The 20,721-nt window shown below is 35.2% G+C and overlaps 1 protein-coding gene across 3 annotated transcripts; it reads right to left on the bottom strand.

Moving 5' to 3' along the window:
- Window positions 1–227: 227 nt before the first annotated feature.
- C12H12orf50 (chromosome 12 C12orf50 homolog) lies at window positions 228–19,076 on the bottom strand. 3 transcript variants are annotated; one of them, XM_032493854.1, is made up of 12 exons: window positions 19,000–19,076; window positions 16,646–16,765; window positions 16,187–16,307; window positions 13,301–13,459; window positions 12,030–12,107; window positions 11,835–11,948; window positions 9,758–9,868; window positions 8,456–8,563; window positions 5,505–5,609; window positions 5,050–5,250; window positions 3,128–3,220; window positions 228–466 (listed from the first exon to the last, which is right to left on the bottom strand). In XM_032493854.1, the coding sequence occupies exons 2-12, from the start codon at window positions 16,655–16,657 to the stop codon at window positions 441–443; spliced, it is 1,128 nt and encodes a 375-aa protein (XP_032349745.1). In that variant the 5' UTR covers window positions 16,658–16,765; window positions 19,000–19,076; the 3' UTR covers window positions 228–440. The 3 variants fall into 3 exon arrangements, with proteins under 3 accessions (XP_032349745.1, XP_032349744.1, XP_032349746.1); XM_032493853.1 differs by lacking the exon at window positions 19,000–19,076 and adding an exon at window positions 6,994–7,110 and having other exon boundaries at window positions 359–466; window positions 5,050–5,253; window positions 16,646–16,657; XM_032493855.1 differs by lacking the exon at window positions 19,000–19,076 and having other exon boundaries at window positions 359–466; window positions 5,050–5,253; window positions 16,646–16,657.
- Window positions 19,077–20,721: the final 1,645 nt, after the last annotated feature.

The following is a 20,721-nucleotide window of genomic DNA, read 5'->3' as shown; positions in this document are numbered from 1 at the left end:
TATCACAGAGGGCCCAGCTTAAACTCTAGGTAAGAAAAGAAAATGTGAGTTTTCTTAAAGAATATCGCAAAACAGAAATCAAAGGCACAACTTTACTCCTCAATCTGGCAATCTAACTTAGTTTACAATTAAAGAATGATTTTAATTGTCAAACTTTTAAATTTTATTAAATGTTTGTGGCAATGCATCAAATGAATTCCAGACCTATATAAATACACAGGCAGCTGTTTGTAATTTGCATTTTTATCAGTTTTGAAAGAGCACAATGTACTTCCTGCATCTTATTTTCAGAATTTGCATTTTATCATCTTTGGCTACCCAGTATATAGTATGGAGTACTTGAATATCTCATTCTTTGAATTTTCATTTTTGAATTGTAAATCAGATGATGTCTGGCACTTTTCTCTTTTCTCATTTTTCTCTTCTCTCAACCTCCAGGTTTACTTGCTTCCATTTCTTCTTGGCTCTAATAATAAAATACAAAAATATTTCAGTTATTTTCTTTTTCAGCATTCTTTGGGGTACCACCATATTGCATGTCTTTTGCTAATTACTTAGCATAAATCTAAAGACAAAACAAAAACTAAGCTTATTGTTTTAATTCATAAATTTTCAGAACACCATTCAGATTAATTCCACTTCTTTCTGAAGCTTGCCGTGTTTTGAATTTCAATGGAGGGATGGAAAGGAATGGAAATAATACTGTATGTAAGGCTGCACATGGGGGACCCAGAATGAACAGAATGAATGTTCCCTCCTTTGGAGACAGGCACCTCTAGTCACACCAGCTATACCCCTATCAGAAAGGATGGTGGCCTCAGAGAGGGGTGACAACAACATCTCTAATTGCTTTAAGCTCCTTTCCTCTATTCCCAAGACACATTTTCCCTCCCCTATTGCCTTAGCATCATAGCATCCAAAAACATTTTCCCAAAGGGCTCCTCTTGCCCATTTATACTTCTATGGCCTTGGCTCCCAGATATTCCTTAGAGGAACAGACTAGTCACAACTAGTGTTTTCTGCTCCCTCTCTCCAGCAGGCCATCTGTCCACTGGGAAATGCTGAAATCTCTCCTCTGTGTCCTAGCAGGAAGTGCATGGGGGGAAACACAAGCTAACTTCTCTCTATCTTCTGGTGATGACAACAATATTTAGAAAGGATGAGAGTTTAGGGGTTGCAGATTTCCCAACCAAGAGCTCAGGTAAATAAGAAAACTAATTTTATTTTGTTATAATTTATTTAATTTCTTGATTCTAAGACTCTACCCTGCCTGATGTAGAAAATTTATCTAGTCCTTTGCATATAAACTTAGTCCAGTTCAGTGATTTTTTTTTTTTTAGTCACTTCATATGTATTTTTCAGTCACATTCAGATACGAAATTCTTTCTCAGGGTTTTTCTCCCTCCCCCACCTCTTGTATTTCTAGGGTTGGGACTGGGGAGAACAGTTGCTACTGTGTGACAACCAGGAAAAGAATGTCATCTCAACAATCTTGGGTTCAACAAGGTCTAGGTCATGTGCTGGTGAATGGTGGCCCAGATAACATATATAGTCTAAGGTTTCTCAAACTTTAATTAGTGTAACCAAATCACCTGGAAATCTTATCAAAATGCAGATAATGATTCAACAGGTCAAGATGGAGATTACACGTTTCTAACAAGCTTCCAGGTGATGTCATTGCTGGTGGCCCTCAGACCATACTTCAAGTACAGTTCGATCAGTGGAGGATGGCTTTGGTTTCTAATCGACTCCCTGGCAGAGCAATCTATTGCAATTCCAGTTGAGTCCTCCCCTGGAGTAGGGCCTAACCACAAAGGCGTCTTTCTGATGCTGTCCCTTCAGTTCCAGCCAGGAGACTTTGTGTAGACCTGCTGGTCCTCTCTCTTAGCAATTCACTCTCACTTGAAACTCACAGGAATATGTGATGCCCTCCCAAGCAACCCTGGAGCTTGGTAATCTCAAGATGCTCTGTCTCCAGTCTGATTGCATTAGATGTGGCTTGCCCTCCCCCCAACCTCACCACCAGATGGCATTGAGAAAGTTTCTCCAAAGATTTCCCCTCTAGGTTGCAACTGGAAAGTGCAATGCAGATCCTCTTTATGTTCAGATTCATATAAAATTCGAGAGGAATTCTATCATTGACCTTTCTGCCCTGGGCCCTGGCATAGCTGGAGGTGGTGGGAGAAGAGGAGGCAGGGACTAGTACTGAGTAAGTGCTCCACACACTGTTTCTGGTCTCTTGCTGTCTCTCTACAGGCTCCTCTGTATTTTCCAGAGTAAAAGCAAAAAGCAGTTTTGTCAGCTCACATCCTCCGTCACATCCTCTTTTCCCTGCCATACATGGATGGTACATGTTTCATGCCCTAAAGTGACCACTCCTTCCCCCAAATCCTTCAGTAAATCATGTTTAACTATGAGTGGGATGGAAAGGCAGAAGGTTGCTGGGATACAAGGGCAGTCACTGGGACAGGAGCAGAGGTCAGGAGCACATCCTTTAATCCTCCAAATAACAACACACCTCCTAGGAGACCATGGGCTTTACAGTTGTAGTTTTATCTTGGATTTTCATCGACTTTTCACCTCCTTCCCCCTACCCCAGATTAAGTCCAACCTGAGGTCAGGTCTGCTACAAACCTATATCCTGGGAAGGTTCCAAGAATTCCCATGCCCTCCCAGAGCACAGAGCACAAGAGGGAGACCACAGCCCCTCTCAAACTTCCATCACGGAAACTTCATCCTAGATGCCCTATCAGCCTGCTCCAGCCTGCACCGTTTCTGTCCATGGTGGAAACAGTGGGGCTTTAATATTTTGTGTCAAAATATGGTTTTATATATTGCTTTATGGTTCAACAGAGAATGCATCTTAACATACGTAATTGCTGCAAATGCTATGCTTGTGTCTAAGGAGAGAAATATATCAAGAGATTTCTGATAACACATAAGAATAGGCAAACACAATAAAACAAAGTAAAATGAAATTGCTGGTAGACCAGATATCTACTAAACTCCAAGAAACTATGTTCATATAGATCACGAAGACTTTATAGGTTTTCTAAAATATGTTCCTTGAGCTTAAAAACTTGTCATTTTCAGAATCGTATGCTACATTAAAATCACTAGTATTTACCTGTATATATCTTTTCAGTTTTTGAGTATGTTTTTGAAAAAGGAATTCTTTTTCTCCAGGCTGAACCATTATATGATGTTGACATATATTTATCTGAGAGAAAAAGGAAACAAATGAAATATTTCATAATGCTAAAATCATATTCCAGGAGTGTTTCAGAGTTACAAACATCTCAGAGGTGAAGCTATTCTCTAATTCATTTTACCATTTCAAGGCTAAGGCATCAGGGACACAACTGAGCTTATTAAAACCATTTGAGTTATCAACGAACATGGTTACACATCTCTTAATTGGCTGCTCAGTTCCTCAAATAAGGCCTGTCCCGTGAGGCTAAGCTAGAGAAGAGTGTGATATGTGTATGTGACCAAAATATTTCACTGCTAGGCTTTACCATGATTCTATACACAATTCTGCTAGTATTTACAGAGCTTTAGAAAGGAAGTAAAAAATAAATGGGGGAAGGAAATAGCTCAGTAGTAGAGCAGATGCTTAGCATGCACAAGGTCCTAGGTTCGACTGCCAGTAACTCTATTAAAAAGAGAGAAAGAGAAAGGAAGAAAGACCTAGGAGGTACAGCCCACTTCCCTCTTTCCTTCCGACTCCCAAGATGGCAGTGTTTGCTCTACCACAGTAAAACTTACTGTCCGACAAAACCAAAGTATTTGTACACTGGTTTCATCCTTAAATTATCTACTTTCCTCTGACAATTCCGTATTTGAACTATTATCTAAGAATGATGTATTTGTGTTTTGAAGTATTGTGTGTTGTGTTTTGAATCACACTATGCAGCTGTGATTCTCAAAGCATGGTCCATAATAATACTAAGAATTTATTTGGTTTTTTTTCCCCTTGTGTTGACATTTGCACTAACGGGGCAAAAGCAATCATGAGTATAACTGCGGCCACCTGAACACAAATGTAGACAATGGCACTTGTTCTGGTAGTCACTGTGATCTCCACAGCTATCAACTCACAGTAAAATAATGGCAAGATTAATAATAAAATAATAATAGTAATAAATAAAAATTAAAAGTTTGTTTCACCTAAGAATGTCCTTATTTTTATATGTAAATCCATGCATCATTATATTCTAAAATAAATAGAAGAAAAGCAATTTAAATAAAGCTAACTTCTATTTAAATTGTAAAAGGAAGGACTGAAGAGAGACATCAAGTTTTTACTTAGGTTCTAGAAAGTATACATCATTCAGACCACTAACTAGACAGTGAACACAGGAAAATACAAATATGAAATTACAGGGAATTGAGTGACCTTTTGTTAAGTTAAGAAAACTGAAACCGAAATTTGAAAGAGGAAAATTCATCTGAGACAAGAAAAAAAAAAAAAAAAAAAGAAATTTGATTCCCTCCTTCCTTGTGGCCTTGTACTTCATGACATAAACCATGACTTTGCCTATTACATGATGAAATGATTTAAAAGCAATCTGGGCATGGGTGGGAGAGATGAGAGGTTGTCAAAAATACTGCAGTTAACCCCCAAACTAATCCTTTCAGAAAGTAATCATGAAGGCCTAAAGAAAAACCAAGGCACTAGGCTGAAAGTGATAATTGAACAGTGCAGTTAGTGGCACAAGAAAATGTCAACCACTTGAAAACAATCCTTAAGAGTGAAATAAAGCTATCCAGGGCAAACAAAGTGCAGTGCTCTGAGACAAAACTCTAGGGAGGTTCAGTGTCACGTCATCTGCACCCAACATGTTTTCTCCAATATCCTTTAAATCATGTACACTCCTGCACATGGAAGAAATCCTCCTACCTGTTTTCTAAAATGTTATGGTGGTGATGGCCTGGACAAAAAAAAGAAGGGGGATGGGTAGCAATGAAGATTAGTTGGGTCATCAGCAAAGTCCATGGGAATGCAAACCACAGACAGGAGTAAACTATATAAGCAAAGAGCCTTACCTGAACAGAGGTTGAATTTGGGTTCCTTGCTAACATCGACTTTATTGTAGGACCCTTGTGTAGGCCTGCTGCGGGAAGGTGCATTCAGTGAGACAGTCCTGATAGCATCTCTCTGAACATGGATATAGGACGCATTCTCGGGATTTCTGTTTTTATTATTGCGATGGTAACTCATTTTATTTTTGGGATTTGGGGCCTGTACTGCTGTAAAAGAAAGGGGGCGGGGAGTGAGGGATAAAACAAGCAGGTTTCACACCTGGAAATACAATATTGCACTTTAAATGTTTGATAGGACAATGGAAAACAATGTAAGCTAAAAGAACTAAATTTATAGGAGTTGGGTTGACATCTAAAACAACAGGCTGCACAACAGTGACTTGTTTTTCAGGTAGAAAAGATTATTTAATCTTTTTTCAAATTACAATTTAGGGATATCAGATGCATAAGCACTTTACCTCTCCGCATTCCTGGGCCAGGAAAGTTCTTTGGTTCATCATAAATCCACTTTCTTTTTTTCACACCTTTAAAATGAGGCTTCCTCACTGGCTGGACATTATTCACTTAAAGAAGATACAAATTTTTACAGTTTTTTTAAGAGATTCTTTTATCTGAAAATTACTTGTAAGTGATAATTACGTATCTGTGCATTCACATGTCAAGCAAGAGAAAAAATAAATGTACCACCCTAATACTTTACTTTCTAGAACAAAGGATGATTTATTTTTAAGTGCCAAAAAGAAATCTAACTTGGAAATTGATTGATGAGAAAACTTTCAATAAGTAACATTCCTTTGGAGAAAAATGCTTTCATAAGATTCAATCCAAATATAATATGTATCTCATTATAATGTTATTTTTAAGTAGTTTTAGAATTGTTATTTTGAACATAAATCCATCTGTACTTTTTAAGCCAAAACTACTACTTCTTAAGAAGCTAGATTAATATAAGATATTGTTAGTGAATATTACCTTCTTCTTGTAAGATCTTAAGAAGTTGGGTATATAAATAGTTTAGTGAAATAAAACTGAATAATCAGACTTTGTAAATGATAAGATCACTAAATTATTCACTTCTTGCTCACATATTTTTACATGGAAAATTTTATATGCATGCTCAATTTTCCAGAAATTTTTAAGGTAAATTTTTCCAGAGAATCTTTAAACAATTTAGTAGGGTGGGGCATTCTTTATTATTTCTCTGTGTGGAGATCCTGAACATTCACGAATAACTACTGCACAGAGCTGTCTATAGTGGACTGATAAATCTCTCTTTGCACTAGCTCTCATCTTTAGCTTAAGCACCAAGCCTTCACTGAAGCTCTGATTTTAATACCTCTTCTTCAGACAATATGCCCCATCCTTACTCTCACGCTCCCACTCCCAGAATTTGGAATCCATATTTTTCACAGGTGTCACTTAACTAAGCTTCATGGTTCCCCTAGGTGCCTAGCTGGGATCAAAAAATATTACAGGGGTTCATTAAGTGAAGTAAAGAAAAGGAAGGAAAGAGGGAAACAGGAAGATTCATGAGTCTTAATTGTATCAAGAGAAGAAGCTCACAGTACTAAATAGCAAGGAGAAGCCAAATTAAGAAAAATAATTTAAAATAATAATAATAATAATAATAATAATAAACCTGTCAGTGTTTCCCCACTACGGGTTAAATTTAAAATGCTATACTAATGAATCTTCTGAGAAGGTAGCATATTATTACTTTTAATATCTAAATTAAACTAGTGGGAAAGTATATTACGATTTACTAGGACCTACATCACAATTCATTGTGAGAGTTAGTAGAAGAATAGTCGTTAATCCTTAACCCTGAATAATTTTCAAACCATTCTTTTTCCTTTCTTTTTTCAAAATTCTATTTCAAATAAGCAAATAAATCCATGGTAAGACATATACATCTTAGGCCAAAAAGTGATAGAGCTAATGTCTCACTTGAAAAGGGGTCCTCTCTGCACTTCATACTGATATTCTCAGTGGCATTTAATACATGCGTTGTAGGTACTAGTCGGGTAGTTAGGGAACGCTTTGGATGAGGACTGTCCTTGTTATCTTTTAAAGCAAATTAAGAAAATAAAATGTCAATATTAGTAAAAAAAAGTGTTTCAGTTGGTATTTCACTTTTCAAACATCATATGATGGGTATACCTCTTTAAAATATATATGGATATTAATTTTTAGAATCTTATCACTGAAATTCCCTAATTACCACATTGAGTCCCCCAAAGATGTCACTGACAAAATATTAAAAATCCAGAAATACAGTCATTATCTTCAGTATGTAAATTATGTATTTGTGGAAATATTTTTAATACCTCCATACAAAAAATAAAAAGTTATCAATTTTACATCAAATGTGCCAATTTTAGTCAAGAATGCAGAAATATTTATAACAACCTTCACTAGTTCTAAGCTTTGGAGCAGAACCACCTAATAGAGTTTTCTACAGCGATGGAAACATTCTGTATCTGTGCTTTCTGAAATGATAGCTACTAATCACGTGTGGATACTGAGCATTTGCAATATAACTAGTGCAACTGAAGAGCTGAATTTTAAAATTTTATTTAATTTTAATTAACTTAAACGGCTACATAGGGGGGTGGCTACCATTTATAGTGTAGTTATACCATTTATAGTGTAGTTAGGTTTTTTTTTTTTGATAGATTGAGCAAAAGAGGAAAATATTTACATATATAATTTTCCACAAGAATAATTTGATCATGTGTCTTGTTCTTGAGAACATTTATTCAGTGATGGGGAAATTGGTTAATATTTGGATTGAGAATATGTGAAGTCCTCTAATTACAGGACAGCTGTACTGTCTGTGACTGAGCGAGCTGCCCAGCAGCAGTACGAGCTGGGGGATTCTAAGCACAATAAGCACAACATAAAACTGTAGAGGATGTATTTTATTATATCTCTTTATTATTCACAGACTATAGTTAGTAATAATCATAAAGTGGGGAAGTCAGCAGGAGAGTAATACTCTTCTCAGTACATATTTACATTATATATCTTCACCAACAAAGCTTTCTAAGAAAATTCAATCATACTGAATATTCCAAGTTGAAAATCAAACTAAAAAAGACTTGGTATTACCATTTAGGAGAACCAGTAACTTTAGAGCTAGCAAGACCCCTAAAAATTCTGTAGTCCAGCAGGCCAATTTTTCAGATAAGGAAACTGAAGCTAAAAAAAGATAAAGCCCCATGGATAAACAACCAAGGACAGAGCCAGGACTGGAAACGTGGGGCTCTTGACTTCTATCTAGTGTATTTCGTGTATATTTTTATTTATTACCTTGCCTCTTGTATTGGTTTCTGCAACAATCAAGCTTTATGTTTAGATCATCTGTCCAAATTACAAATGGATCTTAAAATACTGACTGGTTCATTACCTTTAGCATTTGAACATTTTGACATGGTGATTTCTTTCTCTTCAGTTAAAGCTTCATTCTCATGTACTCCAAGGAATATGATCCTCTGGGGAACATAGCAATCTCCTCCTATGACAATAACTTACTGTCAGCACAGCAATGGCAGGAAGTTGCACAAAACTGCCTTTCAGTGCAGGATAATCCTCCTCTACAACACCCCTCTTGCCCACTTTTGTTTCAGTACTTCTCAGTGATACCATCCCCATCTGTATACATAGCATATGTATTTAGATTGATACAGGTATATACATATGTACATAAATATATAGTACGTACACTTACAGATAATTATAAGAAAATTCACGTAGTCAACACAATTTTCTGTTAAATAATCTTAATTCCACCCTTTACCATGCTTTAGAGATACTCGGAGTAAACATAACATCTTCCATACAATATCTGTAAATACATGAAAGCAGTTTTGTGTTCCTTAGAAGTCTTCTATTTTCCAGGATTAATATCCATAGCTGCTTTAAATATCGCTTACATACTTAATTTCAGATCCTTCCTCATACAAGTTACCCTTTCTTAACATAAACTATTTGTTTCAAGTACCCTTCTTTAAGAATCATACCCAAACATGGACTCCCCTGTACAGAAATCAGTGGAATGAGTATAACAATAGTTGACATTTATGGAGCATCTTTCTGTATGTCAGACACTCTACTGAGTATTTTAAATGACTGATCACATTTAATTTTCTCCCTATACTACTACTAATAATTCAGTGTGAGTTTACCTTAGCTATGTGGTAGCTGACACACGTTACTGAACCATTTTGAAACCCTGTGGCCAACACAAGCTTTTATTTTTTCCCTCACAATCTGTATCATGTCAGGTCTTTCCCAACTTGAAGAAAAGCCTACCATTAACATCTTGGACTAAAATACCAGACATTATGTTTATCACAGTTTGAGTTTACCTTGTTAAACTTGGCTCACTGTTCCAGCATATTAACTTGAGGTCATCTGTAAATTTTGTAAAATCGTCTCCATATGTGCACTCATTCAATTGTTTAAACATGAAATTACTTATTCTACAAATATTTATGGGTTGCACATCATGTGGCAAACATTCTATTACAGAGATTCCTCTAGAGCAGTTGATTATAAACAGTTCCTGACCTCAAGGAGCTTATCCAAAGCCAACAATCAAAATGTCAAAAAGATGTTGATGAAACAAAATTAGTTATGAGAGAGAAAATTCGGACTCCTTTATTATATGGGGATATATTCAGAATCAATCAGTGATAAGTTAACTCACCTCCGTTTTCAAAAGCAGCAATGTCAGTCCTTGGTTTCCTATCCAATGATGCTTTTATCTCACCTTGCCTTTCAAATAGGCTAAATTTTGTTGGAACTGTTAGACCATCCCCTAGAAATTAAAAAAAAAAAATCACTCCAGAAACGATTAGGTGCTTACTTAAGTTTATGACAGAATTTATGATAGTAAAAAGCTTAAAAATTAATGCAAGTATTGTTTGCATAATAATTTGATGAACAATAAATTTATAAATATATAAATTTTAAGCAAATTTTATAATTATCAGGAAAGCAGCAAACAAGTTTATTTTCCTACATGGATAATGTATCAAATGGCAATTAAAAAATTTAAGCAATCTAACAGTATTGTGTGTATATATTTATTTTATTTGATATGCTTTTCATATAATAAACTTTGTAATATTTCTTTTGTTTTTATCTACTCGCCATGAACAAATTGAGTAAAAAGTATCAAGGTACACTATTGATTAAAAAAGCTTATTATACTAAAAATTAATTCTCACCACTTTCCTTATACATCCCTAGATAACTTTCTCCTGAAATAAATTATTAAAAGTAGAATAAAAGAGATATGACAATGTAATGCAACATGTGATTCTGAACTGGATTCTAAACCAAGGAAAAATCTTCATTTTGACATAAAGGACATAAAAGTTTTTTTTTAAAAGTCTGCAAATAATGTTTCAGAAGTATTTTCCTGGCTGTGATACTTATATTTACATGTGTGTGAGAGTTACATAAGGGCATCATGCCTGCAGCTTACTCTCAGATGATTCAGAAGAAATAACAACAATGTGTATATTTAGAGAGAGAGAGAAAAATCAAATGTGTAAAATGCTAAATAACATTTGGGGAAATCTGGGTAAAGAGTTTCATGAATTAACTGATATTATTTAAAAATAAAAAGCTTTTTAAAACCATAATATAAAATGTGCCTTTGCATATTTACGTATGTGTCTTTATAATCCACCATTTTTAATATTCACTGCTAACTTGTTTTGTTTTTTCTTGTTTGTGGGGGTTGGGTAGTCAGGTTTACTTATTTACTTATTTCAAGAGCAGTATTGGGGATTGAACCCAGGATCCTGTGAATGCTAAGCGTACACTCTACCACTGAGCTACACCCTCTCCCCTTGCTTGGTTTTGTTTTGATCTGTGTAATGCAGGCAATCTGTCCTTCACTAGATGGCTTCCACCTATCAGCTAGGTCTTGCTGATCCTACTACCATCTGATGGTATGTTGCTGCCACCTACCGCCACGTGTTTAGTTTGCCACATATATGTACTTGCAAGACAGGCAGTCTACTCTTTATTATTCATTTTGATCCTGGGAGACTTTCTCAACTATCTTCTTCTAAGGGGTGGAGGGAAGCATTCAGATCTCTCCAACTGCTGCAGAGCTTACTTTTCAGCTCATTCTGGGGGTAAGAAAACTACTTAGACTCATAGTATCCACGGATTTTCTCTGAGTTCCTCATTTTATATCCAAAAAAATGTTCTTATCTTGCCTTCAAAGGCAAAATGTTCACCAACAGAAAAATCAGATTCACCAAAACATAAGATTTATGAGAGACACAGCCTTGGAATTACCCACCTGCATTGCCCCTTAAATTGACTGGTCCACAGAAGGCAGTCATTCTGTGAACAAATGTACCCTGTTCTACTGCTAACATTCTTCTGTGATCTCCCTTTTGTCCTTCTAGGGCTAAGTTGTTTTTCTGCTTATAAAGAAAAATATACACCTGTTTCACAGGGAGATTTATTTTCATAGCTAAAACAGTGAAACCAAATTATTTACAGAATTACTGCATGAGGTATGTAGTGCCACCATGTGTTTATGAAGTCTATTCATTCTGTGGTTCCTCTAAGAAAATATAATTACATTAATAGCAGCTTTTCATATTAAATTTAGGTGATCCCATAACACCTTCTCACTCTCAAATCTGATGTATTATCAATCATTTGACTCTAGTGCACACCCTACTAAATAATGCACAGCCTATCACAGCAAGTGTCTCTTATTCATCACCTTGAAATGCTTCCTTTCCATTCCTTACCTTCTTGTAATTCACTTCCATTTTCCAAAGGCTTTTCTAACTCTTTTTCCACTGATGAGGCTATGCTTTTAGATGATGAAATATCTGGAGGAGTATGAATTCTGTAGTATTCACCTAATCTCGCATAAGGAAAGTAATGGTTAGCATATTTTTCACATAAAATATTAGAAAATCCACAAATGTTTAATTTCTTACCAGATTTATGACACATCTCCTTTACTGCTCTTTTTTCTTCAATTTCTTCAGGAGTTTTTGTCCATAAACTAGAAGCATCTATAGGATATATTTTGTTTAAATTAAATTGTCCCAAAGCCAAATAATCTGAAAATTTATAAACCAGAATGAAACATCCCAAACACTGTTCTCATGGATAGATTAGTGGGTTTTGGTTTTTTTTTTTTTTTTAGTAAATCAATAATTTGCATCCTGGCAAATGTTTCTGATTGCTATATTTCACATATTAGAAAGAATCATTCAAGAGAAAAGAAATGACTAATTAGACATATGTGCTTTCAGATGAGAAGCTGGAGGCATAGATTCATATGTTGAGACCATGTTTGTTTGTTTGGAGGAGAATGTTGGTATGGGAGACATGCAGTCATAGCTGAGAAGGACACATCTCCTTCCTCCTCTTCTTCCTCAAAGTTGGTTTTTAAAACTAAGGGATGGTGAATGGGTTGTGATATATTCTCCTGAGGTTTCAGAGGCTCCTGACTCTGGGTTGGGGGTGGAATTCCTTCCTGAATTTCTTTCTGTAGTGTGATATGTACAGAGAAGATGTAATATTTCAGTATTTTCAATGTGCCCACATTCTAGTCTCCATATAAGGACACATTCCAGGGCAGAGACAGACTGAGAGCTTATTTTTCTGCATGTTTGTCTTGTTTGTACATACTTATTGGCACTGCAGTGCTATTATGATATGGGAGGAATAAGATGGACTATGATGTGGAAGACCTGAATTCTAACCTTCTTTATACTTTTGCAAGGATTACTTGGGATAATGCAGATGATAATGCTTTATAAACTACTCTATTGATCTCTATGACTTCAAGGATTAAATGTGAGACAGATAGATGGAATAGATAGATTGACACTCATGTATATCAATGTTAAGTTATTTATAAATAAAAGTTATATAAATCAATGCTATCAGTGTTAAGTTATATACAAATAAAACAGGTTATCAATACCCCTAAAGCAGCTATACATATTTAAACAGGAGATCTGTCTCCTAACCATCACACCACAAAAACTGCAATCCAAATGATCATAAGCATATGTGCAGGCATAGAACAAATTAGAACATAATGAATTTAATATACTCGATAAAATTAAAGCTATTTTCTCATCAAAATCTGCCTTATATATTACATTATAAACTTCTAATAATTAAACAAATATATCAAAAATATCACAAGGTTTTTGAAAATGCATTGTGAATCTGAAAAAAAAGGTTTACTAACCATTTTGTTCATCTCCTTCCTCCTCTTCTTCCTCAAAGTTAGTTTTTAAAACTAAGGGATGGTGAATGGGTCGTGATATATTCTCCTGAGGTTTCAGAGGCTCCTGACTCTGGGTTGAGGGTGGAATTCCTTCCTGAGTTTCTTTCTGTAGTGTGATATCTAGAGAAGATGTAACATTTCAGTCTTCTCAAAATGTATGTTATGTACATGTTCAGTGATCAACTATTGTTCACCTGATCAACTGCATATTTTGTTAAAGGATGTCTCTTTTATCTGTGGAACGGCTATCAAATTAACTTAAAATATCAACATTTTTCTGGTAAGGTGTAGAAAATATGCTAATTCATAGACTTTAGATAATAATTACAACCATGACTTGGTATATATCACACCCTTGGTATAAATACAAAGTGATCACAAGCTTCACTGCATTCTTACATTAGATCCATGGATAAGAATAACTTAACTAATCACATAATGACAAAGGAACAAAGGCAAACTCATATAAGGCATAGCTTATAATGGCAGAGTATATATGTTCAAAAGAGGAAAAAATCCAGTGGTTCTTATTTTCTGTGGCTGGGAGTTGATAACTTGGAGGTGAGAATAATGATACTTTCAGACTCCTCTACTTGGCTACATAGGTCAGACTGAACAGAGCTCTAGGTCATATTTAAGTGTTCTGTAACCTTCGAAACTAACCAGCAAATAATAGAAAAGGCTGGTGAACATATGTATCATTTATTGTTACTTATTCAATTCCCTTTGTTTTTCAAACCAATAGTTATTAAATCTGGCTAATTATCAGAATCAACTAAAGAAATTATTCAAATCATCTTTAGGGTCCCTGCTTTCCAAACTTTTTATTTAGCAGGTCTAGATTAAAGCCTGGAAATACTATTTTTTGAATGTCTCAAGACAATTACAAAATTAGGCAATTTTGGAAACCAAAGCCCCAAATCAGTGATCATTTATCTGGGGTTCTGTGACGTGGGAATACTTTCAGGTCTCAATTCGATGCTAACTCTGGTTAGTGTCAAAATTAAATTGAATTGTAGGACACCCAGCTGATGTCAAGAGAATTGTTTGGTGGAGGAAAAACCCACTCATCTGGTATCAGAAGTGTTGTGAGTATGGCGGTAGTGTGAGAGTAAAGGAGAAACACACAGGAGTATTCTTTTAATTCCTAGAGAAACTGACATAAACAGAAATAAAGGGCAGAATGAAATTAGTGCTAATGAATTCAAAACAGATAAGTGGACTTGTCCCCTGTAGACAAGAGTAAAGGAGGTTTGAGGAAGCAGGGTATGAGCAGCCTATGAACCTTGCTTACCCCCTCTCATGATGGAGGTAGAATGGCTAGGGGAGGGATTTGATCCCAGTGCACGGATCTGGTTTTGACCCTGAGAGAGGGGGAAGCCTCCTCCAAGAGGCAGGATCAGCTTTGACGCCTGTTGAAGAAATTGAGACTTCCAGAAAAGCCAGAATGTACCTTTGACCCCCTACATTCTGTGCCTAATAAGTGAGAATAATAAAATGCATCCCTACAGAGCTTAGTCCAGGGCATGTCTTAGAGCAAGGGGTCCAGTAACTGTTTCACAGATTCTACCTTTCCCTTCCCAGAGATTCAGTCTTTGTTTTCCTCTAGTCCTGAAAGAGCTAGTTTGAAAGATAGCAATTTTACCCATAGGCCATTAGGAAACAAACTTACACTAGAGAGAGAGAATTTAGTACAGTCTTTCTCATGAGATAAAATCACACTATATGTAAAACAATGGGACCAAGTTAACCACTTAGTAGGTGGAATAACATTTCTCCCAGGAGGTTACCTTCAATAGTCAGCTCTCCATCCCCTGTCTATCTATCTATATGTCCAGTTTTACTGAGCATCTGTGCTCCAAACAGTGTGCAAAGCATTGGTAAGGAAACTAATTATGATCCCCATCCTCGTGATGTTTACAGTCAAGTGAGGAAGAGAAACATGGATCAAGGCATTACATGCATGGTAAATGCTATGAGGTCAGAGTTTTCAAGAAGAATATAACAAAGGGACATAAGTTTTAATCATTCATATGCCAAGGATTATATGAAGCCAGATTTTCAAATCCTAAGGGCTGATATCATGTGAACCCATCACGAGAAATATGGTAGCCAGAGGAGAAGAGTGGAGTAGCTGTAGCGTCAGGGAAACCTGACATTCCCAACTTCTTAGCAAGGTTCTTGCCGTTCACTGTTACAGGGCTTGGTATCTTCTGTATCCCCTTCCCAGAACCTAGTTTAAGGTTCACCACATAGTAGAACCTCAATATCATTCCATTGGATTGGAGTGTGCCACTTATTTTGCAACAATGGGATTTTCTCCACAACTGAAGTCTTAGGAAGAACCACATATGTAACTGCTCTTCTAGAAGAAGAAGTGTGCAGACCAGAGCATGTTCTAGCTCTCCCCACCTGTGAGATAGGCTTCTGCACATTCACAGGGAGCAATGGTGAGGCCAAGACCTCTGAGCTTGGCTCCACTTGAGTGATGATTTGCTGAGACAGTTTCCCTGTACCTAGTGAGTGTCAGTAGTCATCTCACTTTTAGATGAATAAAATCCACTTTAGAAACACAGGCAGAGAAAGTTGAACTTGCTGTTTTCTTCACTTTGTTGTTAGCTACTTGATGGCTCATTCTAAGCTTCATCTCGTAATTCTTGATAGAATCACCCAAATCATCCACTGGCTACTAAACTGCATTACTTGATAGAATCACCCAAATCATCCACTGGCTACTAAACTGCATTACTCACCTTGTCACACTTTATTTAATGTGTCATTCTATGCTGCTACTCCAAAACCAGATTATAATATGGTATGTCCATGTTCTTCAACATGTATACTCACTGTTACTTGGTGGCAAAAATAGTCCATTGATATTTCGAGGTTTGCTGTGATAAAAGATACAACTGATCTTCACACAACCAAGAGGTTGAGTTTCCCAGAAGCATGAAATGCTGCAGTTTTGCTAGACAAAGGAGGTGGGGGAAATGTAATGATCAGAAGCCATATTCACAATAAACACGATGTGCTACAACACAACACAATGGGACGAAAACTACTGTGATTGCTGACTCAGGATCACATGTGTTTCCAGGCTTTCAGTGTTTCTAAACTCTGATGCAATGGATATTCCTAAAACATCCTCTTCCATTTTTCTAAGAATTTAAGTTGAGCAAAGTGAAAAATGCCGAAAATTAAGTAATGGAAGAAAGAATTATTTCTTCTCTATTGTGTTGGAAGAGTATATAGTTCAGTATTATGGGAGATGCTTTTAACAAATATGATGATGCTGAGTAATTCTACCTGCATTTCCATGTGTCTAAATCTGCAAAGTGGATCTAAGCATTTTCCCTCTCTCCATAATGAGCACACAGTGTCACTGCCAAGGGCTTCTTCACAGTGTCGGAATCGGCACTGGGAACCCTAAAAGAAAAAGTAAACAGTGTGGAAAACTCAATGTATGACCGTTAGTGTTTAACAACAGTATGCTAATTCATATAAGGAAACATAAGGAAATCAAATTTGAATTAAAATAGCATACTACAAGTACAAGGCTTTAAGTGTAAATGTTAGCAAATTAGTCTAATTTTAGTGAGGGACTGACAAGATAATCTAGTGATTAAACAGTACAACATACCACAAGTCACTGATAAAATGCTCCTTTTTGTTATCAGTTAATCTACTAAAGATAAATTTATGAGATCAGTGACACCCTTGATCACAATCCAATGACAAAAGGATCTAATTTCTTTCTGAGGAAAGCCAGAATTTTTTTTTTAAGAATCATTACCTATATTTGAATTGTGGAGATGATCTCTATTAATCATACCTTTTATTAGATCATTGTTTTCTTAGTCCATGGAGATAAGGTTAAGTGTATTTATATAGGGAAAGTGAATGGAGCTTAACTTTATATTATTGTGGAATTTTAAGTAATTAGCACATTGTGCTACATTACATTAAATATATATGCTTTATGCCTTTGGTCTACAAAGATAAACAATTGTGCCTGTATATTTACACAATAGCATCATCTTTATATCCCAGAAAAGCCAGTGTGGATTATTTTAATGGGCTGCTATATAAAAATTGTATATCTTTTACACATAGATCCACAGTTGGAAAAACTGCAGGTCATTGTCTTTGGGGCAGAAGGTGGATAACAGAGAATAAAAATATCCTGTTAAGTTCATCCCTTTCTTGACACGTTTTGTGTGTCTTCACCATCTCTGGTCTTACTTCCCCGTCTTCACTATCTCTCCCTTTTCAAGTGGATCTGTAGATCTCCTAATCCAGGAGAGTGGTCAGGAACCAGATTAACCGGTATTTGAACTCCTGGCTCCATTGCTTCCTCATAAACACAAAGTCAATCCCTTACCAACTGTGCATCTCGGTTTCCTCATTTATAAAAGGGCAATAAAATGCCCTCCTCACAGATCATTGTAAAAATTATGTGAGATGAGGTATTGTGATTGCTATTGTTATTTTTATTTATTGATTATTTATTAAGAACTTACTAAATATTTGAGGATACAGCAGTGAAATAGACAAAGCTCTCTGCCCATGTGGAACATAAATCCATTATTATCTATCATCCCAGGGTTTAATCTTTAAGTAACAGGTCACAGAAGTGGATCTAATTCTTAACTGTCAAAGAGGTTGAGTCCACTCAGTTGTCCTAGCAGAGATGAAATGCTTTAAACTAGACACAGCATGCTTTTAACTGGGTTCATTTTGACATAAACATGAAGCTCCAAACATCAAGTTTCTACATTTATTAGGTTTCTTTGAGATCCATTAATTCTAATCTGTTGGGTTAAATATTTTTTCCCCATTTTAACTTGATAAACTTTAATTCATGTTTGGCCAATTTGTATTACTTCTTTTCTGTTTCCCATGGTACTAAATATTTGCTATTACTCAGACTTTGATGGGAAAATTCAGTAATTTCATGAATACATTTCAAATATGGGATCAATTAAATTTATTAAACTGAGTTTGATACTGACCTGAATTTAACTATTCAAATTTATATGATTGGAATCATATTAATCAAAAAGGTATGATGTGTCATATAAGGTTTAGTATTAGGAATTTGAGGTTTCAAAGAGCATAAATAATATAGGCAAAAGTGCCACACTGAGAATTAGAAAGCCATAGGCATGTAACTGGCATCTAGAAGGATAGTTTCAAATAATTTTAGGTTATTCCAGATTTCCTCAGAGAAACTCAGTAGATCAAAAATACATAAGGTTTTACTTCAGATTTTAAATACGTAAAATATTTCGTGGGAAAATAGTAAATTTTGATTTAGCAAGGCAAATTATTGCCATATCTTCCCTCATTCTACTAAAAAGCTTAAGTATGTGAAATACCGTAAATTGTACAATATTTACCTTTATGCATGTGGAATTAAAAAAGAAATAGCAGTCATTCCCAACTTCTGCCATTTTCAGCTCTCTTGCTGCTAGTCCAATGTTTTTTTAATATAATAATTGCAGGAATGCAAATATATGAACTATCAGTGTATAAGGGAAAAAAAGAATTTCTTTTCCACAGTCTTTCAGGCTATCAGTAGTATTCCTTTAAAACTGACCTCCTGTTGACAGTATATTACACAATAGATAATTCTTAAAGAAATTTAAATTAGAAGATACCTTCTCTAGCTTTGCAGAAATGTTGAAAGTGGTTGCTAGTAAGTACACAAACTCAAGCTTCCAGAATTTTCATTATTACCTAATCCATTGTTTGCTCATCATAAATGACCTCACATGTAACTGTAGGCTAGTTTACTTTAGTGAATACTGCACAGTATTTCTCTTACTCAATTCCAGTGTATTAACCAGAAAAAGCTAGTAAAAATAAAACAGTACATTTTATCCTTCAATATTCTGATTGAACATGGAATGTAAACTAGTTCATACTTAGGAAGTATTAAGTATTTCACAAGTAAATAATTATTTTCTAAACTCTTATTTTTATATGATTTGGAAACAAAACTAAAATTTTAAAATAGGTAAATATGCTATCTGTATTTCAAGATAATAAATAAAATTATTTAAATATGTACTCACCGCTATCCACTGGTTTGGAAAAAAAATCATTCAGATTGTGATATTTAATAGGTACCTGAAAATAAATTGAACTACTTATTCATCTTGTAGCTATATTCCATTTCATTCTTCATCCATCATTAAAGGAGGAACAGCTTCTTCATATAGCGAAAAAGTTCCAGAATGCTTGGCAGATTTTTGAGAATTTGTTGAAAGCAAAGTGAAGTACTCTGATTCCCAGACTGAGACATTTCAATCAGCAGTTGCTGAGGTCTTTCTTCATCTTAGTACCTTTACTAAAAGAACTAGAACCTAGCAAAAATTAATAAAAATATTTATAGTAAGTAATTTAGAAGATATCATAGAGATGACATATTACAGTAGATCAAAATATATTTTATAAATGGCAGTGTACTTTTAATTGGAAATTTAAAAGATCAAGAGATATGTATTCCCATTTTGGTTAAGTAAAACAGACTAAGTTAGTATGAACTTTTTGAATTGAATACTTTAGGATAAAAATCTAGGCAATAAGTTAGAATTTAGAAAAGAGTTGTTCACCTATAACTGTAAACAAGAGAAAATAAAAACTACACAGCATTAGAAGTAAATGAAGTAGGGAACAGACCTGACTAAACTCTGGGAAGTATTAGCAATGATACATAGAAAAATCTTACATCTCAATTTTTGTTTTGCCCTACCTTCTAACTCTAGACTAACAATGTACACATCTTAAGCACACAGATTGCTGGGAGAAGTATCTTTAAATGGTCTTTGCCTCCAGATAAACTCCCTCTCCACCTACGAAATTTTAGCCGCATTGGACTGTTTTCAAATACTGTTACCAAACACCATTATTGCATGATTACATTAACACCATGATTAAACGCCATTGTGAGAATTCATGTTTTACATAGGAGAAAGGTTGAATAAATGCTTGAAGTTAGTTTTGAACAACTATGTCCCATTAGAAACAGCAAAAACACATCAAACCTACATCGGGATTTTTTGTTGTTGTTGTCATTTAAATAGAGCTGTCCATTTTAGTTGTCTTTAGAGTACCTGGAACTCTAATTTCTTCTTTTATTTCAACTCTCTTTTCCTTTTCTTTTTCTTTCTTTCCTTCCTTCCATCCTTTCTTCCTTCTTCTTTTTTTTTTTTTTTTTTTTTTTTTTTTTTTTTTTGTTCTTTCTCCCCACCCCTCTTCCTTATTCTCTTCACTTCTTTCCTGTTGTGAAATTCATTCTGGTTTTTCAGGGAAAGCTATAACCATACCCATGAGGATTTTTACTCCCTGTAATGAGTTAAAAAAGAGTTATGGGAAGT

This window comes from Camelus ferus, chromosome 12, assembly GCF_009834535.1.
Source record: "Camelus ferus isolate YT-003-E chromosome 12, BCGSAC_Cfer_1.0, whole genome shotgun sequence".
In the NCBI taxonomy this organism is placed as follows: domain Eukaryota; kingdom Metazoa; phylum Chordata; class Mammalia; order Artiodactyla; family Camelidae; genus Camelus; species Camelus ferus.
This window is presented reverse-complemented; position numbering and strand designations above follow the sequence as displayed.

What these genes read in the sequence shown, in the direction of transcription:
- C12H12orf50 (XM_032493853.1), bottom strand. An exon ending in AAAATGTTCAAATGCTAAAG is followed by an intron (nt 7,111 to 8,455) that starts GTAATGAACCAG and finishes TTGCTTTAAAAG; the next exon opens with ATAACAAGGACAGTCCTCAT. An exon ending in TGGCCCAGGAATGCGGAGAG is followed by an intron (nt 5,254 to 5,504) that starts GTAAAGTGCTTA and finishes TTTCTTTTACAG; the next exon opens with CAGTACAGGCCCCAAATCCC.